This window comes from Oxyura jamaicensis, chromosome 1, assembly GCF_011077185.1.
Source record: "Oxyura jamaicensis isolate SHBP4307 breed ruddy duck chromosome 1, BPBGC_Ojam_1.0, whole genome shotgun sequence".
Lineage (NCBI taxonomy): Eukaryota > Metazoa > Chordata > Aves > Anseriformes > Anatidae > Oxyura > Oxyura jamaicensis.
In genome coordinates, this window is record NC_048893.1 from 74,714,496 (window position 1) to 74,738,021 (window position 23,526).

Genomic DNA, 23,526 nt, shown 5'->3' on the forward strand with positions numbered 1-23,526 from the left:
TTGGGACAGAATTCTCCACTACTTTGCAAACTAGATTCAATCACATTGCTATGTCTGAATAGAAGTGTTACGTATTGGCAGGGCACCATTATATAAGGAAAAACGCTATAAGGAATAAAAGTAATTTTTTTATTATTATTTATTTTATTTTATTTTATTTTATTTTTTCCCTTAGAGCACTTTTCCCATTAGAACTCAGGTTGATTTTTTAGTAAGAAGCAGCAGAGGCTGAAGTCCACAAACCTCTCAGCTATGCCAGGCCACTGGTTCAATAAAAAAACATTTTAGTTGCCTGTCAGGTGAAACTGCCCAAAAGATTGTTCCTAATTCACCTAGGAACTAGCCTGGACCCTCATCATCTCTCAGTCAACTTACAAAAGGTGTTGGTCCATTTAAAGAGGAGAGGAGAGAAGAGAGAGAAGAGAAGGGAAAGGGAAAAGGGGAGAGCAGAGAGGGGAGAGGGGAGAAGAGATCCCTTAGTGTGGAAAGCAATAAAAGATTGACATTCTTGATGTTCAGCTGAGAAGTCAGTTGCTCCTGAAGAGGAAAAAGGCTTTATAGGCTCAGAAGTTTTTCACAGAACTTTTATCCTAGCAACAAATAAAACCTTACTTTCACTAGTGTAAAAGCTACACGTGACATGAGACAAAGGGAAAAAATTCCACGCATTCCTGGTTGGACTATTTAGATCTGCAAAACTTTTTAAGCTAGCTAAATCTATGATACTATCTCATTGGGAATGAAGCTCATAACATGCTCTGTTGTTGAAATTAGAAAGTGTTGACTTTGCAAGAGTTCAAGCCAGTAACCTGTAGGTGGGGTTAGCAGTCCCTGACCCATCTGTTTATCCAGGGTTCTTCAGATGCTTAAAGGTAAATAGAAATATCACACACTACCAGTTACCATGCAAGTCAGCTTCTGTTTTGTTCTTTCTGCTTTCCCTCCCTCCCTTCCTCCAAAATCACAGTGACTTAAATGTGAGTCAAGGAACTAAAACATACACTGAATAGCTGATAGAGGTAGGGTTAATGCCTCAGGGGTTCCTAGCTCAGAAGACACAACTGCGTTCCTTCTAGTACCCACTATGCTCCTGTGCACACAGTTAATGGTTTAACACCCAGTTTTCCACTGGAGCAGGATCAGCTGAATTTCTCCCAGTCTAGCTGAACTAAGTCTGTAAGAATGTAAGAACTGTACACTCTCATACAGTGATGTATCTGAGGTACACAGCAGATGACTCAGGAAGAGATCAGAAGTCAGACATTATGGTCTTAACTTCTACAGTGCACTCTCCTAGCTTCCAGCAGCCTGCAGTTGAATAGTTTTTTAGCTCCCTGTTCATTCCAGACATTTTGGGATACACTTCTGAGATACATGACAGCCATGAGGCTGAACAGCCTTCTTTCCTTTTAGACCCATTCAGGTCCAGTTGCTATCCCTAACATCAATTCATAACATCAGTGCAAACAGTACTTGAACCGATTGGTGAACTCACTCAAATTCCCAAAACCTGAAAATGGCTTATTACAGCTCAGACTGACAACACAATCACTTAACCACACAGTTTTGGTGGCCCTGTGCCACCTAAAGACCCTGAGTGATTTCGGCAGTCTCTAAAGAACCATGCATCACAGCATGGCAACCCTTCACTAATTGTTGCTTAATTTTTCACCAAAAGACTTGTGAGAATGCAGGCCAAGTTTTCATGGATCCAGTGTTTGAGATCTTTCAAAAGAGATCTTTCAACTCAGCGTATATCTTCTTGTCGTGCCTATTTACAGGGGTGTAATATCACTGAAGTGAAAGAGTGGTGAATGCATATGTGTGCACACGTGTTTGCATGCATATGCACAAAGACAGTGGGGCTGGTGGACAGTGGAGGACAGGCAGGGAGTGCCTTAGTGTCAGGGCTGGCAGGAGATATTATAGTGAGGAAGAACACACTGGTCACACACATCCCCGGCACTGTAAAAGGGGAGAGGGAGGGAGAGGGAAAGTGAAGACTTTGAAGTTGCTGGGTAAATATTTTTACTCATGCATCTAACCATCATGTTATCATGAAAAATCTCCACTGTTAAATTCTTCTTGAGCATTGCAGCAGAGCAGTCTCACCGACCAAAGTACAGCTCTCTCTAGCATGTATTCAAACCCAGCTTTTCTGTTGAGGACTAGAAAAGGGAACATGAGGTTTGCTCTTTTCTTTGCAGGAGCTGTTTACGCTCAATTGTCTCCAAGCACAGCTAGGCCATACCTTTTCCTTTGGTGCTGCAATGACTTCTCTGTGATATGTGGCACAGCACATACCACAGTTGTTTCTTTCCCACCTCTCTCAGATGCTGTGCTTAAACCTAGTGCAAAATATATTCTAAACATGAAAAGCTGAACAAAACTGAGAACTTAAAGTTTATTATTATGCCTTAAAGAAAATTATGCAATGGCACCAAAACAGAAAAAAACAGCTATTATAATTCTGGGGTAAGTTCCCATGAGCTAAAAGTATATTGTCTCTTCCAAAGGTTAAACATTAGGAGGCCCTGGAGAATCTTCATCACTAGACTAATCACTTGTTTGACCTTAATAGTTCACTGCTAGAAGACCGCAGCAAGAACAGCCTCTGAAGACTTGTCTATCTGTACCATTTAATTGCTGCACTCTAGATCAACCTCTAATGTTTCTCAACCAGCTTTTGGGCCAGGTTGACCTTTTTACAGACAAAGGAACCCTCATTAAGATATCTGATCTCTTACTAAATGTTAACTTTGTCAGGAAGAGCTTTAGCACCTTTAAGTGTGTGAAACAGTAGCGTAGCAGCTTGGCATCATTTCTTGTATTAATAATATATTTAAATGCCAATCTCTACACAGAGAGCATAACATTATCATATAGCTGATAGTTACCAGTGGGATTTGTGAAGATTTGCAGAAGGATGCACAGTGTTTATGTGATGTAACTTATCACATAAAGTCAATCATGTCATGTGTGAACAGTAAAAAAATATGCTAATATTTGGACTAGTATATGAATATACTAAAATCTGTACATCTGCTCAGATGCAAGTTCATGACTTTCTTTTGAGTACACAGGCAAGGTTGAGGCCCCCAAAGTCATCATGAAGAAAAAAAAAAGGTTGCTTTTTTGAAAAGCAGACTATTTTGTGAGGCTTCTTGTGAGGCTTCACCAAATTGAACAGAATACAAAACATAATTTTTTAGAACTTCCTTTACAAAAGGAAGAGAATTTTCTGACACAGTATATTTAGTTTCAGTTTGTTAAACTATTAGTATTCTTTTTTTTTTTTTAACTCTAATTTCAAATTTTAAATCCCTTTTTTTTTTTGTTTTGTTTTAAACTGTGACTTCCTCACTAACAAATTACATCTAAGAATACAAGGGTGAATTAATAACATTTCTGATGAAAAGTCCCCAGTTTCTCAAGTGTTAAACCTGAAAATACATGATCTTATTTATTTCAATCTAGCTGTCCAGAGAAAAATAATGTAATGAGACTGAAAGCTAGATTTTGCATATATACATACAGGGGGAATGCAAGGGAGTAGGAATGTCCAGACCCCTGAAAGCTGCATATGACAGCATGACTGGGTTATTCATGTAGCCTCATTAACACATCTAGCAATAACATCTAATTTATGGGACTAGTTTTCTTAGTCAATAGAAGGAGACAGATGGTAATATAGGATATTTGCCTTACATTGACTGGGCAGAGAAAAATTCCCCAACATACTACCATGCTGCAACCCTGCATGCATATCTATAAATGAGTAGAAACAGTTTCACTCCTAGTGTGATTTAGTAGTTAGCCTTTGGGAGGGTGGGAAGAGGAGTAAGGTGAGTGACTGCTTCCTTGGAGTACAAGGGAATGGCAGTGTACTCTGCGCTTCTGAATAAGGACAGTAGCACACTACTGCTTGGGCTTTGTCTTTGGGAGACACTGTAGCTTGACACACTGTGGAACAAACATTAAATACATTACCAATACATTCATAAATTAATTTTCTTCACTGATTCTAGCCAAAGAAATGCATTGACAGTAAATAAGGCAGTTGTTTTAGCCTTTTAACTACTGCTGCCCTCAATACATGGTAGAATGAAAAAAATCTCTTGTACTCAATTTGTCTGTAACCACAGACAAATTCAGATCTGTAATGCAACTAGTCTGAAGGCAGTACTAAAGACATCTGGGTCCATGAAATGTTTATGTTATGCTTTTAATGGAAAGAGAACAAAGAAAACCAAAACCACTAGACAGTTTGCAATAATTCCCAGAAGCAGATGTGGGTCTTTTGAACTCAGAAAATGCTTCCTACGTTTTTCAGTTACAAACAAAGCCTAACATGGAAAGTTTGAAAGTAGAAAGACTTCTAATGACTTGGGAGAATTAAGAAGTAGGCTAGGGAAAGGAAACAAACAAACAAAAACATTTAATGGTATTCCAGGGTAATTTCAGCAAGAGGAGAGGTACTCTCTATTTTCATTGATGAAAGAGTGCTGTTAGGCTACATCTGAGTACAGCTGATTGGGTTTTACATTTACTGATTACTCACTGTGCTAACTAACTCACAAAAGGTAGCATACATTACTTGAGTTGATTGCCTTTACTGAACATGAAGGGGAAGATTCTCAATGGCACTTGACTTGCGGTGATATCTGACCCTTTAACTCTTCCCTGGCTTTTGAAAATGCCTCAAATAATTGAAAATAAGGTTAAGAATCTCTGTTGGCAAACCCATACTGTTGCAATATTACTTCATATATTAGCAGAATGGACCAAGCCACTGACTTGTCTGAAGGAGTGAGTTTCAGTACTCTGCAGTGTAAGCCTGGTAACCCAAAGTTAACTGAAGTTAACACAAGTATTCTAGACTCTGCGGAGCTTTAGGACCTGACAGATGGCACAGAGACAAAAGCACTTGGACCTAGACACCACAGGGTCTTACCATTTCATAGATTCATGGAATCATAGAGTGTCTTGGGTTGAAGGGCAGGGACAACTCTCACCAGCCCAGGTTGCCCAAAGCCCCATCCAATCTGGCCTTGAACACCTGCAGGGATGGGGCATCTACAAGTTCTCTGGGCAGCCTGTACATTTCTTTTGCCCTGGAGCTGATGATCTATCTCTCACTCTGTTGCGCAATCCTAAACTTGTTCAATCATAAGTGATCACACAAGACAAAAAAACATAATACATAGTATAATGCAGTAAACAGAAAAGGAATCAGGAACTGATTAGCTGAAAAAAAAAAAAAAGAAGGATTGAGAAAAAAATATCTCCTACCTGGTCAAGGTTGTTGTAAAAATCTATACTGGCTGCACACAGGTATCTCCCAAGAAGAGTGGCATGGGTAGTAAAAATTGTGGCAACGGGAAGTTTCTGAGATCGAGACACTATTAAACCCACTCCTGCCTGCCATTCATGGAAGTGAGCAATTATGTTGGGCTTGTCATCAAACTGAGAGGAAAGCTGAAAATAATTAGAAAGAACACACATTAAACACACATTATCCTGCTCATCATCTCAACCTCAGAAATGTTCTTTCATGCCTTCTGTGTGCTTTCTTTCATATGACAAAATAGTACAGTACTTTAAATGGTTGTGTGTCTTGATTCCTATCAGCCCTAACCCTTAGACCACAAAGCACATGTGCCTCAGAACTCTTCCTTGAGTGTTGGGCAGCTCTCAGGCAAGGACAGTCACCCACTGTTCTTTTGACTTACTTTTCTGCTGTTCAATCTCTCATTTGGGTAAGAAAATCATGAGCACCTGTGACAGAGATGATTCTGCAGACTGACAAAGTTTCCTGTCTTCGGGTGGGCTGTTGCAGAGTAACGTGAAGTCACAGTGCTGTCATTCTGTCTGTATCACTTCTGCAAGTTAGAATCTAGCAGTTGAGAGATACATTGCTTACTGGCTTCAAGGACAGTTTGTGAATGTGACAACTTGACTATGGTAGGAGAGGAAAAGAGAGTTTGACATCTTACCTGTAAGAGTATCCAGTGACAAAGGAGTTGAGAAGAAACAGAGGGAGAAGTGACAGTAAAGACACAGCACATTTCACATTGGGCTCCCCATGGAAAAATATAAAGTGTTAAGTTATAAATCCAAATTTTATCTAGATCATGTATTGACTTTTATAAATCATAATTTTCAAACTGCAGGGAGAATAGAAATTACATCCAAAAGCTTTTCCGCCTTGCTGACAAAACCAAAGGATTTTAAAACTCTAGATTTAAAAAAAAATAATAACTATACCTCTTTTAAAAACCAGGCTGTTAATGATCCAAAAATCACAGCATCATTGGCTTCTCGGTCATGAAAAGGGATCCCAATGTTGCTAACATCCCAAAATTCGCCTTTCCATCTATCCAAATTCCAGGCTGCTGATCCTATATCAAACAACAAGACATATGGACTGCCTTCTATCAGCCATCTTCCAAAAAAGACCTACAGGAAAGAGGCAAGGATATAAGAATTAAATGTTAAAGTGAATATAAAGAACAATTTCCGTAAGTATTTTCATCCATCAAATCTTAAATATTTTACCTAAGGAATATGACCATAGTCCTACATACCCAAGATTTGTGGTTTTCTTTGCAAAATACATGGAGTAATACTTTACCAAAGGCAGGGATAAAAGGAAAATACATGACATTTCTTCATTTTACCCACATGGTGCAGTTGGTGCCCTTTGGCAAAGTGGAAGGAATAATCAGAAGGTGTCTGAATACCTAAATACATGTCAGCCCCCCAAAGTACAGCCTTCCTGCACTATCTGCATCAGTACAGTTAAATATCTCTAACAGAATTTTAACTCCATTGATATAACCTGCCCAACAAGGAGAATAGACTGAATCGTCACAAGGCCACAATACACAGATGGATACATGCTACAGTCTGCACAATCAAATTATTTTACCTTAATTCTTCTGAACCAAAATGGCTACAGCAGCAGAGGCATATTAACTGTAGAGGATGAGGTACTATAGGTAGGCTAGTGCAGTTTATACTCTGTATCCCACACAGAGGACTCTTTTATGCTGCTGTTCAATCTCTTTTCATTCACCAGCCTCTGGGACCTCCAGGGAACCCAGCCCTGATGCTAGAACAGGCTGGATAGAGGTTGGGTCTTAAAAACAATGAGATGAAAATTCTTAGATCCATTTGCACAAAAAATACAGGCTGTAACAAAGACAAGTGTGTGAAGGACGCTCAGCTCCCTGTGTACTTATTACAGGCTATTCAGGTTTCTTACTCAGGAAAATGAGGTTAAGGAGTAGAGAGTCTTTGTGAACCCTGACTTTATTTAAGTATGGAGTCAGGTTGCAGCAAGGAACACACCTGACCAGAAAAGTTTGGAAGCATTCCTAGGTCCCCTAGTTTAAAGGGATCCATTGTGATACATAAGCAAAATCCAGTCGCAAATGTTAATAGGATAAGTGCAGCTCCTGGAAACTAAAGCGTCATTATTAGAGATCAAAGCTATACTTGATGTACCTGGGACAGATCTGCTGCTATATATGAATACTCCAGCAGCACAATGCACATGTTAGACTGGCAGAGTTGGCTGATTAGACTGAATGTATGCTGGAGAGCATGAAGCGTATATATAACATTGCAATTAATCTGCCCCACAAACTTTTTGCTATTTTCCAAACAAAGGACTGTTACACAGCTTGCAGAGTCATCCCTCTGTAAGTAACAGAGGCAACATGCAATAGATCCAACCCCAATATTATCAGTTGGGTGCTTTTCTCAAGTCTGCCTGTGTTTTGTCCACTTCTCTCATTCAACTCAGAATAGTGCTACCTAAGAAACATTGTGAGATGATGAAATGCTTTTCTCTAAGTTTCTGCAACAGCACAAGAATGCCAAAGGTAATATAAGGGTTCAGTCAAAGTAAGGTCGTATTATATCTAGTAAAATCTCACTGCATTTAGAGACTGGAGAAGTAAGTCATTAATCCAGTTAAGTAGTCTTGCAGATAAATGACTGTTAAAACCTGTAATTGGATAAACCAGTTCCTCCTCAAAAATAACCTTTCATGAATTGACTTTACTGTTCTAACAGTAGAATCTGAGCCTCTCCCATTGTGACATTGACCAGGACTGCTGTGTCAAGTGGAATAATGAGAGCATTAACCAAAACTGTAATCTCCTCAGAGTCAGCTTAGTTGCTCTGGGAAGCAGTAGCACATCTGATTTACCTGACATCCTTGGCTTTTCATGGTGTCCATTGCCTTCTTAACTGCCAGGTTTGGAGGATCACATGCTTCCACCTGAGTCTTCACATTGTGTTCAAAATAGGGACCAATCAGGAAATAGTTTTCACCCCATTCATCAGCTGTAATTTTGGCTTTTGTCTGGATCACAGTGTAAATGCCTCCCACTGCAAAAGAAGATGGCAAAGAACAAAAAGTAGAAATGGGCACGGGCCACAGAGCTCTGGAATAAGCACCAACCAACCTGGGGGTCAGGTACTCCACTAGTTGAGCCAGTTCACACATTCAGAATTTAAGTGAAACCCAGACTCAAATAAATAGGAATTCAGTCTGTTGGGACCAGAGCTTCACCACTCAGTTTAGGAGTATGCACTGATAGCGAACCACAAGTAATCCTTAAATGGCAATCTAATACTTTGCTTAATTCTGGGTGACAGCATATGGGTTCCCTCAAATCCTCTAATCACAAATGGATGCTTTCTAGTTTTGCCTACTACTTTTATCTGTGATTTATTTTTTATTTTTTATTTTTAAATTTCTTTCATATGTTAATAGTCACACCACAAATACTCATCCAATATGTTCCTTTATGTTGCCCCCCCCCTCCACCCCCTCCCCCTTTCAGGTCTTGAAGTCTTTACATTCAGACTATGGAATTCAAATCCTGAGGTTCATGCTTCCACTTTCACATGCCAAATCTTAATTATACTGCATCCCAAGTGCAGCCTGCTGCTTCTTCTATTGCAGAAATTATCCTTTTCAACCACATTCTTTGTGATGTGGAAGTACATGTGGTAACAACTGAGCTGGCACTAAACACAAATGACTGAGAGAAGTAGAGGGAGTGATGAATTTTATTAACTACTGGCCATGAAAATAGATTTAATCCCAAATCCTCAAAGCACAAGGTTTCATGTTCCATCACTAATCTAAAATTGTTAAAATTGGAACAAGTGTAGCCTACATTGCCAATATAAATGTATGCAGCACCTTCCACCAAAGTATTGCCTATTTTAAAAATAAGTGCTGTACTAAATATGTAAGAGGATTGGACTGAAACATCCCCTGATGAGTAAATATAGATCTATCTAGTCTTGAACATGGTATGCAAGAGTCAACTAGCTGCTCTTCCCTCCCTGTTTTCCACCTCTGTCCCTGTAAGCCATGCAGTGACAGGGCAGCCTTGCAACCCACCTTTGTCACAGGACCTGTGGTGGCAGGCATTGGCCCTTTCCTCCACCACAAATACAGAACAGTGACTACTTAGATCCTTCAAGGAGACTGCAAGAGAAGAGAAGAGGCTAGGCAGCTGCTATAGATCAGAAATGTTTGGCATAGATCTGATGATTTTCAAACAGCGTAAGGCAAATGAAACACAAGTATATGACAGCAAACAAAGTTTGCAGACCCTGAAACAACAAGAAAAGAATTAGTGTTCCTACTTCAAAATTTCATCCTCCACTGAATCTAGAAATGCATAGTATTATATCAAAATACATAAGGAGTCAGCATTGCAAGTTGCCAGTGACTGACAGCAGGCACTCCAGAATTACTTTTAAAAGGTACTTGAGTATTCAGAGGTGCAGATGCACCACATCCAGCTGCACATGGCAAAAAAATCTTCACAGGTTATCTGATTCTCTTTAAAAATCTGACCCATATAACCACCATTTACAGCAGAGCAGATGAAGTTGCTCAGCACTTTGGGAGATTAGTTCCCAGACTAATTACGTTGTATCACCTGAGAACTGCAGAAAGCCTGTCAAGCCTGGTATCTTTCATACCTGAGAAACTCAGCAACCAGAGATATGGTGTTTTGTTGTTGTTGTTGTTGTTATGTTTGTTTGTTTGTTTTTAATTTTGCTCCTATAAAAGAAATTTTGCACTTACAATCTTTTTCTTTACAATTATTGCATTTGTTCTGAATGCTTGAAATGCTTAAAGTGTTCCCAGTCTTACTTTCTTTTTTTTGTCAGGGTGTCTCAGAATTCTAGCTACTTAACAAGTGAAAATATTCAATAAAGTCCCAATCTACCAGCTTGCTAAGTAGAACTATAAAGAACTATAAATTACTACCCTACATAGTAACTCAACATCTAAGAAGATATGACTGTTATAGGTATATGTTCTTAAATGTATCCCATAGTTGAGGAGTTTCACATAATAGAGATGTGGAACTTCAGAAAGAAATCTATGCATCAGACCATTCTTCTACACTTCATTAGGACCAGAAATCTAAGAAACTAACTCATAATCATCACGGTCTACCATGACAGCTCTGGACATGGATTTAGAGAAATTTTAGGAAAGTGATAACAAATATTCCCCCCAAATTCCTCTGCTCACAGGCTGAGAGGGACTACTTGAATATCTTATATTCATGTAAACACACTTTTAATTATATGAGACAAATCATAAGTTTCAACTAACGATGTGATGCAGTTACAATGACACAAATGCTGTCCTTATGGGATGGTAAATGCATTGTATGAACACAGGATGAGGATGCTTTAATGCAGATAAATAATGGTGTTGGAAGAAATCTCAGTCATGAAACTAGTTGCTTTTAACTGGCAGAAAAACTGGGCTTATAATTAGGGAAGATTTTGTGCCTGGTGACCCCAGGGAAAAGAGGATATAGCTATTTGCACAAAGAAATATACTAGATAACATGATAAAGCCATGTATGACAAGAGTGGTGCATGGCTCCTTCTCCATCAGCACAAGAGTGAAGAGTAGCCTCTTCCATACTGCAAGGCATTCAACACTGCAATCAGCAAGGCAGCTGTGTTTCCACAGATACTGCTTTTGAAAGAGTAATGATAAAGCTACAGTTCAGGAGCTGAACAGAGTCTGGGACTTCATTAGGTAAAGCCAACAGCCGAGTGTTCTTTTTCACTAGGTTTTGCTTAGCATCACTCTCTGTCCTAAAGCGTGTCCTGCCAAAGGTGTATGGAAGGCCTATTCTGAGTGAAAAAGTGGAGAGTATGCTGTGGTCTAACACTGTAATTTATTGCACAACACTGTAAAAAACATTTCAGGGCACTGCTTTGCCTGAAATGCAACAAAAAGTACTTTGGATAAACCAAAAGAATACATCTTATAAACTGTGAAAACTCTTCAGAAGATAGCTGCAATAGAATCTCTGGTTTACCTGGTCCCCAAACTTGCTTTTGTCTTCTCTGTTACTGTGGCAATATGACTCACAAGGGACATCTTTGTGTAAGCTTTAATTCAAAGGCAGAAGTGGGCAAGTAAAACTGTATATATGTTGAAAGGGTTAGGCAGAACTTAAAAAAGACATCTTGAGAAGAAAAGAACAATGTCTAGAATAACATATTGACTTTAGAAATTACTCTTTCCCAAAACAAATTCAAGGAATATATTATATATCGTGAAGAGATGGCTTACATCTGCGAGGTTATTTAGAATTCACTGGAAATACCCATGTTAGGAAGCCATGTATTACATATTCTACCAAGTAAGAGGCTGAAAGTAAACATGCAAACCCTAACAGAATTCTCAAATTATTTCCAGCAACTTGGTAAACCTCCTGATTCTTCCTCAATCAGATGTTTTTAGGTCATATTGTAGATAGAAAACCTTTCCAAACAACAAGAATATATGAAAATCTCATATAGTTTTGAGTTTCTGTATTCAGCCTCTGAAGTTTTATTATCTGAAACAGGTTTTAAAACAAGAAGTGAAAGACAAGAAATGGATGCAGTATCAGGAGACATCAGATCCACAGAACTGGTTCAGATCATAAATAAACATTGTAAACATGGAGCATTACCAGTAATATGCGGGTAAAGTGCTAATTTAGTGTTTTAATCTTCACCAAAATGCTTTCTTTATTCAATATTTGAAGTTCTGAAAGTTTTAAAATGTCCTTGAAATAAACATATTTCTATTATTTCTTTTTAAAATTTGTTTTTAACTTTTCTGTCAGAAAAAGGGAATCAAGTTAAAAAAGAAATTAACAACAAATATTTCTCCCCATTTATTTCCATTCGCCCTCTTCTTTTTTTCCAGGGCAAAATAAACTGGCATGGACAGGTGAACTAAAATGTTTGGGAAATAATTTGTCTATTTAAGAAAGTCTGACTTTTTTTTTAGTGACCTCTCTAGAAAGTAGATGAAAATAAAATATCTGCTCAGAAAATATTTCATAGAATTATTTTTTAAAGTTTGAGTATTTTCATATACTTTGCCGTTACTACAATTTTTTCTGAAAATTTATCTGCATTACACTAGACATTTACTTCTTTCAGTCCTGGTGCATTACTTCTGCTGCATATTTAAAATCTAAGCAGTAATTAGAGCCTTCAAAGACAGACATCAGATCTATCTAAATAAATAAAAAGCCTGTGAGTCAAGAACAGTCTCCACATACCGTATCACTACTGAGGACAGCATTAGGCAGAAGTGGAAACCTCATTGTGCAACTGGAGATTTTTGTGCAAGATCTAACCCTGTAGAAGACATGCTCTTTCTGTCGCAAGCTATTATATGCAAAGACTCATTGCAAATGCTTTGTGTCACCTGATGAGATGTGGCCCCAACTTGCAGGAATACACAGGAACTGCATTACTAAAAAATGGCTTCTGAAGGTAGGACACTTTGAGCATGAATTGCCAAAACTTCTCAAAGCTGCCAGAAATACCCACCGTTCATTTTACTTGCTCTCCCACCCACCCCACATTGTGGAGGTAGAGAGGCAAGCAGCCGCAGAAACCGAAAAGGAAGTAGAGAGGCAGAAAGAGAAGCTGTGCAACAGAGACAGAGATAAGTGGCGACTACCACCTCCAGGACCATGCAGGAGCTCTTCCCCACACACCTTCACTACAGAGGCAGAAGATTAGGCTGTTCCCAGGGCACTTCAGCTGCTTTGCCAAAGCCTCACCGGGCCACTCTGAAGATACTTCCCTGGGGGCCATGCTTGCGTGCAACCCAAGAAGGAAGTGGGATCCCAGGCTCAGGATTCAAACTGACTTTACTGCTGCAATTACTAGTTATATCAGCTATTCTCTCCCCCCTTCCCATCCTAATGTATCTCTGATCTACAGACGTGATAAAATTAGGCATGAACTCATTTCTTCTAATGTTTGGTTGGTTATTTATTTATTTATTTATTGTGTGTATCTGGGCACTATTTTTAGAGTAAAATATGTCAAGTGAAAAATACACTGCCTCTTCAGATAGCAGATGCTTTTCATGTATTTTTGGCTATTTTTTTTCTGTGGCCAGGACTCATCAGAAGATAAAAGTTCTCCACATTCTTTGAAATTCTGGCACTCCAAATATATTTTGTAATAATGCCGAAACACTAAAATTTATGACAGATGGCCACCATACAGAAGCTATTCCTATGTGCATCACCCTGAATAAAAAGGATTGCATTTGAGATTGCTTTGATGTTGGCATGCCACCAGACTGTAAAAATGCAAAGGGCTTTGATGTGGTGCTTATGTTGTTTCCTATGAGAATATGTTTTTTCTTTTATACATATGTATTTATCCATATACATATATACAGACCAATCTATCTATACAGATGATAGATACATAGATATATCTTATATAATTATATGAGAGATGGTAACATATTCTCAATCCCAAAAGTGTGGTAGCTCTCGTGTGTCACAGACTCCAGCGTTCACCTTCTCCCAAGCAACTTTCATCATGGAAAGATATTTAACACAGAGAGGCTGAAGTTCTGCTCTTACTGACTTCAGAGAATACAGGATTTAATTTCTAAGGGCCAGATTTTCATCAGAGAAACTATATACAGAGCTCTGCTCCATGGGGACCTGAACCAAGGTCTGATTTTCGTAGAATCTTCATTCCAGTAGGGATGGAAAAAAAATATTTAATTCATCTACCAGTGACTCTTGAGCTAATCTGTCCACAGCTGAATGATGATACAAACTGGCTGCCTGGCCAGCATTTTTAAGCACTGTTCTACTTTCTATCTAAAAGCTGTTAAGAAGTACAGCAGAAGGAGATACAGATCTGAGTATCCATGGAGTCACTTTAAAGACATCTTTACAGAGCACAGACCAGATTTTGAAAATTTGCAGCCCCTTCTTATTAATGTATCAGAAAACCCACTACCCTACAACTAACTGTTATGACAATTTACAGATTAGACTTCTCCTCTATCCAGATTAAATACTTCAATTATCAGCAGGGAAAACATTTAGAAGAGGTTGAAGAGGAGGGAGCAAGGACTTTGGAAAATTTCCAGGACTGCTGCAGCAGTCTCCATACTCTTGTAATGGCCTCTGCCTCCCTGCTGACAATTCCCATCTCTGGAACTTTGGACATGAGATCTACAAATCTTGTAGCCACTTGGTCTGTGCTCCCGTCCTTACAGTTTTATTAGTCTTTGCATTATGGAAGAAAGAAAACCAGTCCTCCATTGCAACATGCACAGAGATATGACCACACCTGGCTTTACTGAAGCATGCTGTCCAGGAGAAAAGGGAAAAAAGGGTGAAAGAAGCAGAGCTTCCCCATGATTACCACCAGACCATGTGCCATGGCAGTGCTGGGGTTCACCTGCCTGCTTTTTTCCCCTTCTGCCAGAGAAACACTGTAGATCCACTTCACAGTGTGGGACTTGCCCATCAGTAGAAAGTCAAATAAAGTGAGAAAATCTTGCATGAAAAACTGCACTTTTGTCACTGCACCTCTGGCAGTGGACTTTAAATGCAAGATGATTTCAACACTGTGCTCATGTTTTAAGTGGCAAATTTCTTTTCATGGGACTTGGGAGGAAGGTGGAGGGAGAGTCACACTTGCAAATTCGTTTTTTTTTTTTTTTTTTTTTCAAATTTATTTTTCATTCTCTTCTTCAGCTACCTTGCACCAGCCAGAGGATGTAAGCAAAGAAGAAAGAAGAGTAACTGAAATGCCTGTGCTTTCCAACACATCAGATGTCACTTAGCGCAGGCAGCACCAGAACACCATATAAAAAGGAAGCATGACGAAGAAGAAAATTTTGCCTAGATAGCATGTGTTAAATGAACTAGACTTAAAAAACAGAGACACTTGCACTGCGCCAGCTGCTGAGAAAGAAGCTATGAGACTCTGGAAATAATGGATACCTGTAGATCTCCGAGTATTTAATTCATACAACTGACTCATCCCTCCCTACAGCTGCATCAAGTGCCACAGCATCAACCAGCATCATCTCCTGCTCAAGGAAATCCCAGTAAACCCTCTCTCCCCATCAGCAGCCTGGCCTTCATCCTCAAACTCCGACATTGAATATATTTGGGAGGTTGAAAAAACAGCTTAGCAGAGCTACCTGTAAAGGGTACTGCTTACAAGTGTGAACAGATATCCATCCGTAAGCTCTGGTAGCATGTTCCTCCCTGAGGAGGAACAGGGAAGAAGATATTCAGTCTAACTATTACTGCCACAGAGAAACAGAAGAACTACTAAGAAGTAGTCATGGGGGAAATGAACCCATAGCCAAGTTGATAAAAACACAAAGTTGATAAAAAGCCTTGAACTCCCTCCTGTAGGCAGCAGCAATGTTACACCACTTTAGCAGTATGAAGAAACTTTACACTGAACTACCCTGATACAGCTTTGCATTGCCAGAAAAGAAGTAATAAAACCGTCACGTTAAATGATCAAAATTGTCAGACAATAAACCCAGCTAATCCTTATATTTCCCTCAATATTAGCAACATTAAAACTAAAACACTATAAAACATGTAGCAGTATTAAATCTACGTGGGGCAGGCTATTTAGACAAATGAACAGTTATTCCTTATGGCAAAGGAGACAGGAAAAATACAGTGTAAGCTAATATTTTCTAAGCCTGTATATCTTCTGTGATGACTCTTCCTGCATTTTGTTGGCTACACTCTCCCCTAAGAAGCACAGTGCCCTAGCATTTTCCAAGAACTGTTTATAAAACTTAGGTCACCAGGGAACAGTATCTCACCACGTGACTTTGGCATTCAAGTGCATGGAACATATAGAGAAATAGCCTTCAGTATCAAGAATTTAACAGAAAAAAATAAGATGAAATAGGCTTATTAAAGAATTTTTGCACAAATATTTCCAGTCAGGGTCAGCTAATGGAATATTTGAACAGAGATCCAGTTCTAATGAAGATATTGTTTGCTATGATTAGCTGAGTCAGCTCCATTTGAATGCAAGGACTTGGTAAGTGGTGTAATGAACAGCACCTTATTTTTAAACTAATTGGAAAAAGTGTTTATTCACTTGTAAATATTATCTCATATTATATTAGAATAAGAAATGCATCAAATGACACAGCTACTAATGAGGTCAGTATGAGCTATATGGATGATTGAATGATTCTCAGCATTTTGCATATACACAGAAAATGAGATAAATCTAATTATGTTTTACTTTTTTCTTTAACATATTGTATGATCTCTATAACCAGTGGGTCCAGATGACTCAGAAAATATATATACCATGGAGCTCAGAAATGTAAGAACACCTGAATTTGCTAGATTTCTGCTGCCATCTGGTTGCCAGTGGCTTACTTACAGGCATAATGCAAAAGTAAATGCTTCATGGCCCAAGTTCTGTCAATTAACTCAAAAAAAGCAACTAAAACTAATGAAAAACAAGCCCATGGGGATTTGAAGTGCAAAAGTTTGGGACTACCTCTGTGTACTGACACTTCTCACTAGACTAATAAGAGCAAAGTAAAAATATACTGCAGTGCAGATTAAATACTGGAAGCTATCACAGAACAGTAATTTCAGTTTCACCAGAGAGATAAACCCTAGCACTGTCTGTTCCTCTCACACACAGTTCCCCTTTAGGGTTAAAATATTAACAGATTACAGATCCCCTCTTCTGACTAATCTCTTTATTTATCTGTCAGGACAATAAGACACACAGGTCAATCATTAACTCATACTAACTCACTTTTGTGACAAAGCTGAAGCATGTTCCCACCTGGTAAACTACGCCAAGCTGAAAGGGGGATGATTTGATGAGGGAATAAGAAATGGAGGCAGAAAGATCTTCTTTGCATGACAAGTAGTGTGGACTTTGTGTGCAAAACTGCATGCTGTGTGCAGTTTTTGAATTTGTACACATGCACAAAACATGAAGTCCGTATCTGGCACTATCCATGTTTGCAAAGACCAGTCCAAAAAGGTTTCAGTTGGCATAAAGACTGCTGGTCATTGACATCTGTTTTTTGTTCAGTGGTTTAATGCAGCTATGTTTATTTACGCTTCTTTCAAATTTGTCCTCTTCCCTCTCCTCCATGCTGCTGCAGAAGGTTGAAACTCCTAAACTTCTCTGAATTTGGTGTCTCTTTTACAGCTTCCTTTCATACATTACATTCCCAAGTGAATTTGCATGAAAGGTAAAAGATAAATATTTACAAAGCAATGTCTATATATCCATTCACACGCACACCCAGGCATAACACTTGGATGTTTGTTTAAATTACGTAGCCCTAGTGGTGAATCATGTGCGCACACAAACACAGAGAAATCCTGACTACCACACTTATTCCATACAACTACATGCAGATGCAGCCCACACAGAGCAAGCATAGTCACATACGGATGCCACATTTGTTCCTTCCAATACAACCATGCAGCCAACGCTTCCCCAGTCTTCCTTTAACACCCTTAATCCCCAAGTCCTTTGTGCTCCCCCCCCCCCCCACTTCCATGAAAAGAGCCATGCTGACTCCTCAGAGTGTTGTACAAACCTTTGTTGGTAACTTCCCAAGAAACTTCAAAGAGCAACAAATCCTCCACTGGTAGGTCTTCATCCTCCCACTGAGGAAGCCCATTAAGAGAGGTCATGGACAGTGATCTAGCAAGTGGCATTTTCTTCAGCTCTTAAATGCTCACCACACAGGCCACAAGAGTTACTACCAAATGTTGAGTTAATGTGGCAATTCTCTGCCGTTTTGGTTGGAGTAGTCTTCTGGTGCACTGGGCTGGGAAGAGAAAATTTACTCAGATAGCTGGCAGCTAATAGGTTTAAACTGTCTGGCCACCAGTATTAAATTGGCTCAGTGAAATCCTCAGGGCTTGAGAAGCAGCTGCGGGCAGAGGTAAGAATTTAAGACTGACCTGAGAAAGGTCTTGACTGTTTTGGGCCCAGGCCTCTTTCTTCTTTCCTTAGAGGGACATAAAAATTAGTTTTGAGCTTCCCAGCCACAACATTCGCTATCTACCACCTCAAGAACAACTGAAACAGTAAATTCAGCACTGCCCTGAGCAAACTCCAGTAGGGAGGACACTTTGAGTTCACCACCTGATTTGAGTCCAGCCCCCAAGTCCTCCCCTTGACATACACCCTGCCTGTTAGCACTGATGGGCCTTCTCTATCCACTGGCCACTCACTAGCTGGGTAAGTAGACTTTTTCTATGTGAAATCTCGTAGATGACTTGCCAGGTAAGGCATTGTTACCTAATTCTTATTCAGTTCATCAGTCCCTAAGCACTATTTTACCTCACACCCTTTTTCCACAGTTAATTCCAGCTGTGTCTCTAGTGCTCTGTGCAAGCTGTTGGTTTCATTCAGCTCTAGAGCAAACCTGCAGTCCCGAGAGCTTTTACGGAACCACAACTGCTGTGTCCCTACTTTGGCACACATTTTTGATGGCCCTCTCTGCAGGTCTGGTCCCCTATTTTCCAGCTGGTTTCTCTTTTTCTAATCCACAGCTCTTCTCTGGCCTCTGAGCCCAGGTTCTCTGCCCAGGAAAGAGTACAGCCCTGTCTTGCTCCAGCACAGAGCTGGGATACTGCAAGCAGTGTACACATACCTGCAGAGCTGTAGCTCCAATTTACAACCTAAGACTCTCAAAGCCCCACAGAGCAGCTGCCTGCTGGGAAGATACTTATGCGCTTATGCTGAGAGCCCAGTGTTTCTGGGACAACTGTGTAGATTGAATCTGATTCTGAGCTTAGACCACAACCTGACCAAAATCCAGAATTCAGCATGGATCAAATCTCCAGGTGAGATCCGGGGCATCAATAGCATTGTGGAGAATAATGTTGCACTGGTAAGTGTGGACTTTATAGTAGCACAGATAAACAAAACAAGTCCAGAGTGATTGGTTTTGAAGACAGGTGGCTCATTTGTGTAAGAAAAGTATGACTTCCTACTCTTTACAATATAAGAACCAGTAATAAATACTGCAATACCCATAATTGCATATAGAGGTCACCTTCCTCTGAAATAAGGACAAATTTAAGGAACACCGTAATCAAACAGTTATGTGAGCTGTGGGTGAATTTACGGCTTAGGCCAATGTTTCTCTGTCACAGCATAACCATTTACTTTTCCTTTTATATTCTCACTATGCTGCCAGACTGCAAGAATGATAGTGAATGATAGTGACTGCTTACATGGTAGTGAATCAGCACTCGCAGTACTTGAGAGAAGCTGACACCCAGTACTTGAGGAAGCTGATACTACCAGCAGCAAAAGGTGTTGGAAAACAACCCAGGCGTGATTCCCAGGCAGCAAATTTCAGCCCAGAATGAGCAGAGGGGACTGCATGCATGTCTGTAGGAAGACAATCACTGAATATAATTAATATAATATAATAAAATATAATATAATACAATACAATATAATACAATACAATACAAATATAATATAATACAATAACACAACTGAGCCAATCTGAACACCTAATTATCACCAAAAGACTTGCTCTTCCACTGACACTGCTCACGCTGTCTCTGCATTTAAGGCATTCACAGCAGCTCTCAGAACTAACCTAAGACCACAGAAGACCTTTCTAACAGGTTAAGACAACAGAAGACCTTTCCTAACAGGTTAGGAAATAGAGCTGGCTCAGCAAAGAGCCTGGCAAGCATTCAAAGGGACAGAGCAGCACTGCTGGTGAATAAGGAGAGATAGGAAGGTGAAAACAAATCCTGCCTTGCCTTTCCAGCCAGAGGAGCTGCCAGAAGGGCTCAGCTATGCTGTACCACTTCACCCACAGGCACAGCTGGACTTTGGGAGAAAAAAGGTTTTCTTTATAGGCTAACTGGAAGACATTTCTGCGGCCCAGGGCAAGATTCAGGGTTTTATTGTCTGGGTGTCTATTTGTCTCAGTGGTTGGAGTTGTGCTATGTATCACTTTATGAAAAAAAAAGCCCAGCTGAGAATCATTACTTTTGGAGCAGCTGTGGTTTTTACTATGTGGAATAGGTAGGAAATCAGATCATCCTATAGCTTAAAACTCATGTTATTTGGAAGAAAAATATGTTACATTTTAAGGGTCCCCTCATTTCTGAACCATCAACTTTGCCAAGTCATACTTTTATCTGGAAACCCTGAGGGCAAGGCTGCCAGCCTCACAAATGCCATCCTAGTCAAGAGGGCAAGAACAAACCATCACACAAGCCCATCCTAATCCCACAGGGTTTAGTGAGCCTAGTGTCAATGGACACACTGCAAAACTGGGCATTTTAAAGTGTTAGCCCACAGCAGGACTCCAAGTCAGGGTCACTGGGCTGCCGGGCCCTGTTGCTGCCATCCTGCCTGTGGGCTGCCCAGTGGCCAAGGCAGCCATGTTAGGCCCCACCACCAGCTGGTGAAGGGATGCCAGGCAGAGCCATCCTCCAGTGACACTATCGGTGGCTCTGTTCATGGTGCTAGGTGGCACATACATACTTCTGTTGAGCAAAAGTGAGATCCATGCCCAAGGAACTCATGCCTGCTGGCTCTCGTTATGAATAACTACTACAAGCTCCAGCTTTCCAGAGGAAAAACTGTTGGGTTTCCAGGTATGTGAGCCCCATTATCACTGCTGGCAGGGTCCTGCTGTCCTTTACAGTCCTTAGAGCTGCAGTCAGGATGTTGAAGTTATCCTGCCCACATCAGTTACCTCTCCAAAGATGGCAAGCAAACCTTTAGCAGTGATGCCAGATGAACAGTGACACTGGCTCACTGACATACCATTGTCCCCAAGCATTCAAAACCTGTGATAAGCCTAAAAACCATGTGAATAATTTTAGAACAGTGAACTGAAGTCATAGTAATAAATTTTTTAAGCTCTTTATGTAGTCTGTGATTTTCAGGTTCCTAGGCATCACACCTTTCTAGCTGGCAGGCAACACTGTCATTATGTGAGCCTGGGCAACTCATGAAATTCTTCTGAACTTTGTTTTTACCTTTCTGGAGTTGGAGATGATACTCATGTTTCTAAGTGTTATAGCACTATGAACATTAGTTTTCCTTCATATTCTGAGTACATTTGACTTCATCTGATCTGTTTGTCTTAATGAAGCTTTTTTCATACAGTGCCATCCCAAATACCTGCTTTTTATTATTAGTGAGGGAAGAGCAAATGAAGTACCTAGGAAAGGTTAGATCAAAAGCCCATTCAAAAACTTTCATCCTTGCAAATGGTCTTAATTGCTAGAGGGCAAAGGGCCCTGTTCATTATATTTATGGCCTGCTAGGATTAAGGTTGGGGTTTCTATGATGCATCTGGAGTTATTTACATTTACTGTCCTAAATGAGGTAATGCCTGTGCCTGTGATCCTACAGCAAAGTGAGCTCTCCAGGAGAAAAGCTATATTCTGGCAGTAAGAATGGGCAAACTTTTAGCATGTTCAGCGGAGGGACAGCCACCAAGAGCAGAAAAGAGCAGAAAGAAACATCACAGTCACCTTCTATGCCAAGTGCATTGAGGTACAGTTGGTAAAAAGGGGACACAGCTAACAATAAAGCAATGTGTCATTTTTTGTCATAGAGACAGGGTGTGACTATACCTGTGCTTTTTTTTTTTTCTTTTTTTTTTTTTCTTTTTAACGTAACAGAAAGAACAACTGCTGAAAGATGGAAACATACCCAGAATAGTAGTTTATAAAATATAACTTTTTTGAAAATATTTCCAGAAGTCTGGAAACCAGTGAAACTGGTTTTGAGTCCAGTCTTTCAGTTCCCATATTACTCCTATCACAAAAGTACACAAGGGCTCTCAGGTAATGCATTATGCAAGGTGACTCAGTTCAGATAGGCATCATTTGTTATCCCACCAAATTCTTTTTCAACCCACAGAAGTGAAGTATTGTTGGATCCTTGGATCCTTGCAAGGATCCTGGACAACAAGAAGGCTTTGTAAAGGTTTTTGACAAGAAATTGTACAATATGTGTATTATTGTTGTTTTTTAAATCTTCTACACTTGTGTGGATGTAGACAGGGACAATAACATGCACTCTGCCCTATGTAAAGCTGTTTTTGAAACTGTTACCTCCCACATTGTTTTCACCTCCACTCGCTTTGATCTAACTCCTATTTGGTTAGATTAAAATTTTCTGCAAAAGCAAATTCAGCACATCACCCCAGCAAGTGAGTTACGGATGTTGGCTTCAGACCAAAGACCCCTCAGTCCCTCGTGAAGAACCACTTCAGACTTTCTTTTTTGTTGGAAAATCAACTTCAACCCCCCTGACTGCAAGTGAGAAAATGCACTCTGGGGAAGAAACACTCTCAATATGTGGGAGTTTGTAATGAGAACTGTGTCTAGGTCAAATGTAGGAAAAAATCAGACATAGATTTTAAAAATATTCATAAAGATGTAGTTAAGTTTTAGTAGAGGAAGTTATGATGGTTTGTAGCTATTATGTACACACACTGTACTTTAGAAATAGAGCAGTAGGTGGCACTGATGGTATTAACATGATTATCCAATGTCTGTGCTGTTTTGTTTTGTTTTGTCCAAAAGGCTATTTAGTGCTTCTTACTAAATCCTGATTCATGATAAACCTTGGTTTATGAAGACCATGGAAACAGAATCAAAAGACAATCTGCAAAATGGGGGATTTTTGTCAGGAAGAAAAGTCCCTGCTTCAGGCTGAGATACACAGGAAAGAGAGGAAATGAAGAGCAATGACAGGATATTTAATAAAGTAAGCTCTTAGAGCTCACTAGTGTGGGCTGCCAAGGCTGGACAGACCCTTATAAAGAAACTTGAGGAAATGAGAAAGAGAGGGGCTGAGTTTTGTTTCATGCCCCTACAAATAAGATCCACTCTAAAAGTAATATACTACCAACATTTGTTTGCTGAGGTTGTTGTTGGCTTAAGAAAAGCAATATGATAATAATACAGTATTTCTTTTTCTCTTCCTTTCATGATTTTGTTCCCTTCTTTCTTTCTTTTACTGTTTTGAATTTCATTGTGATATTTTGTCTATTCAGTTACCTTTTAGAGGTGTTCCTTTGATCTCCATGCAATGTAGGTGTCATTTTGACCCCACTGTGAAAATTAGAATAATAAAGCAAGCATGACTAAGTAATGT

The 23,526-nt window shown here is 39.7% G+C and overlaps 1 protein-coding gene across 4 annotated transcripts in view; it reads right to left on the reverse strand.

Moving 5' to 3' along the window:
• Positions 1-18,457, reverse strand: part of GYS2 (glycogen synthase 2) — a 50,127-nt gene extending 31,670 nt beyond the window's left edge. The window contains exons 1-5 of one of the 4 annotated variants that reach the window (XM_035311015.1): positions 18,333-18,457; positions 17,963-18,196; positions 8,219-8,400; positions 6,268-6,459; positions 5,293-5,478 (exon numbers count right to left, since the gene is read on the reverse strand). In XM_035311015.1, coding sequence (XP_035166906.1) covers positions 5,293-5,478; positions 6,268-6,459; positions 8,219-8,400; positions 17,963-18,083 — 681 coding nt within the window. In that variant the 5' untranslated portion in view covers positions 18,084-18,196; positions 18,333-18,457. Of the gene's footprint in view, positions 1-5,292; positions 5,479-6,267; positions 6,460-8,218; positions 8,401-17,962 lie in introns of all 4 variants that reach the window. The other 3 variants (XM_035311028.1, XM_035311014.1, XM_035311021.1) reach the window with 3 other exon arrangements.
• Between the last annotated feature and the right edge of the window lie 5,069 nt (positions 18,458-23,526).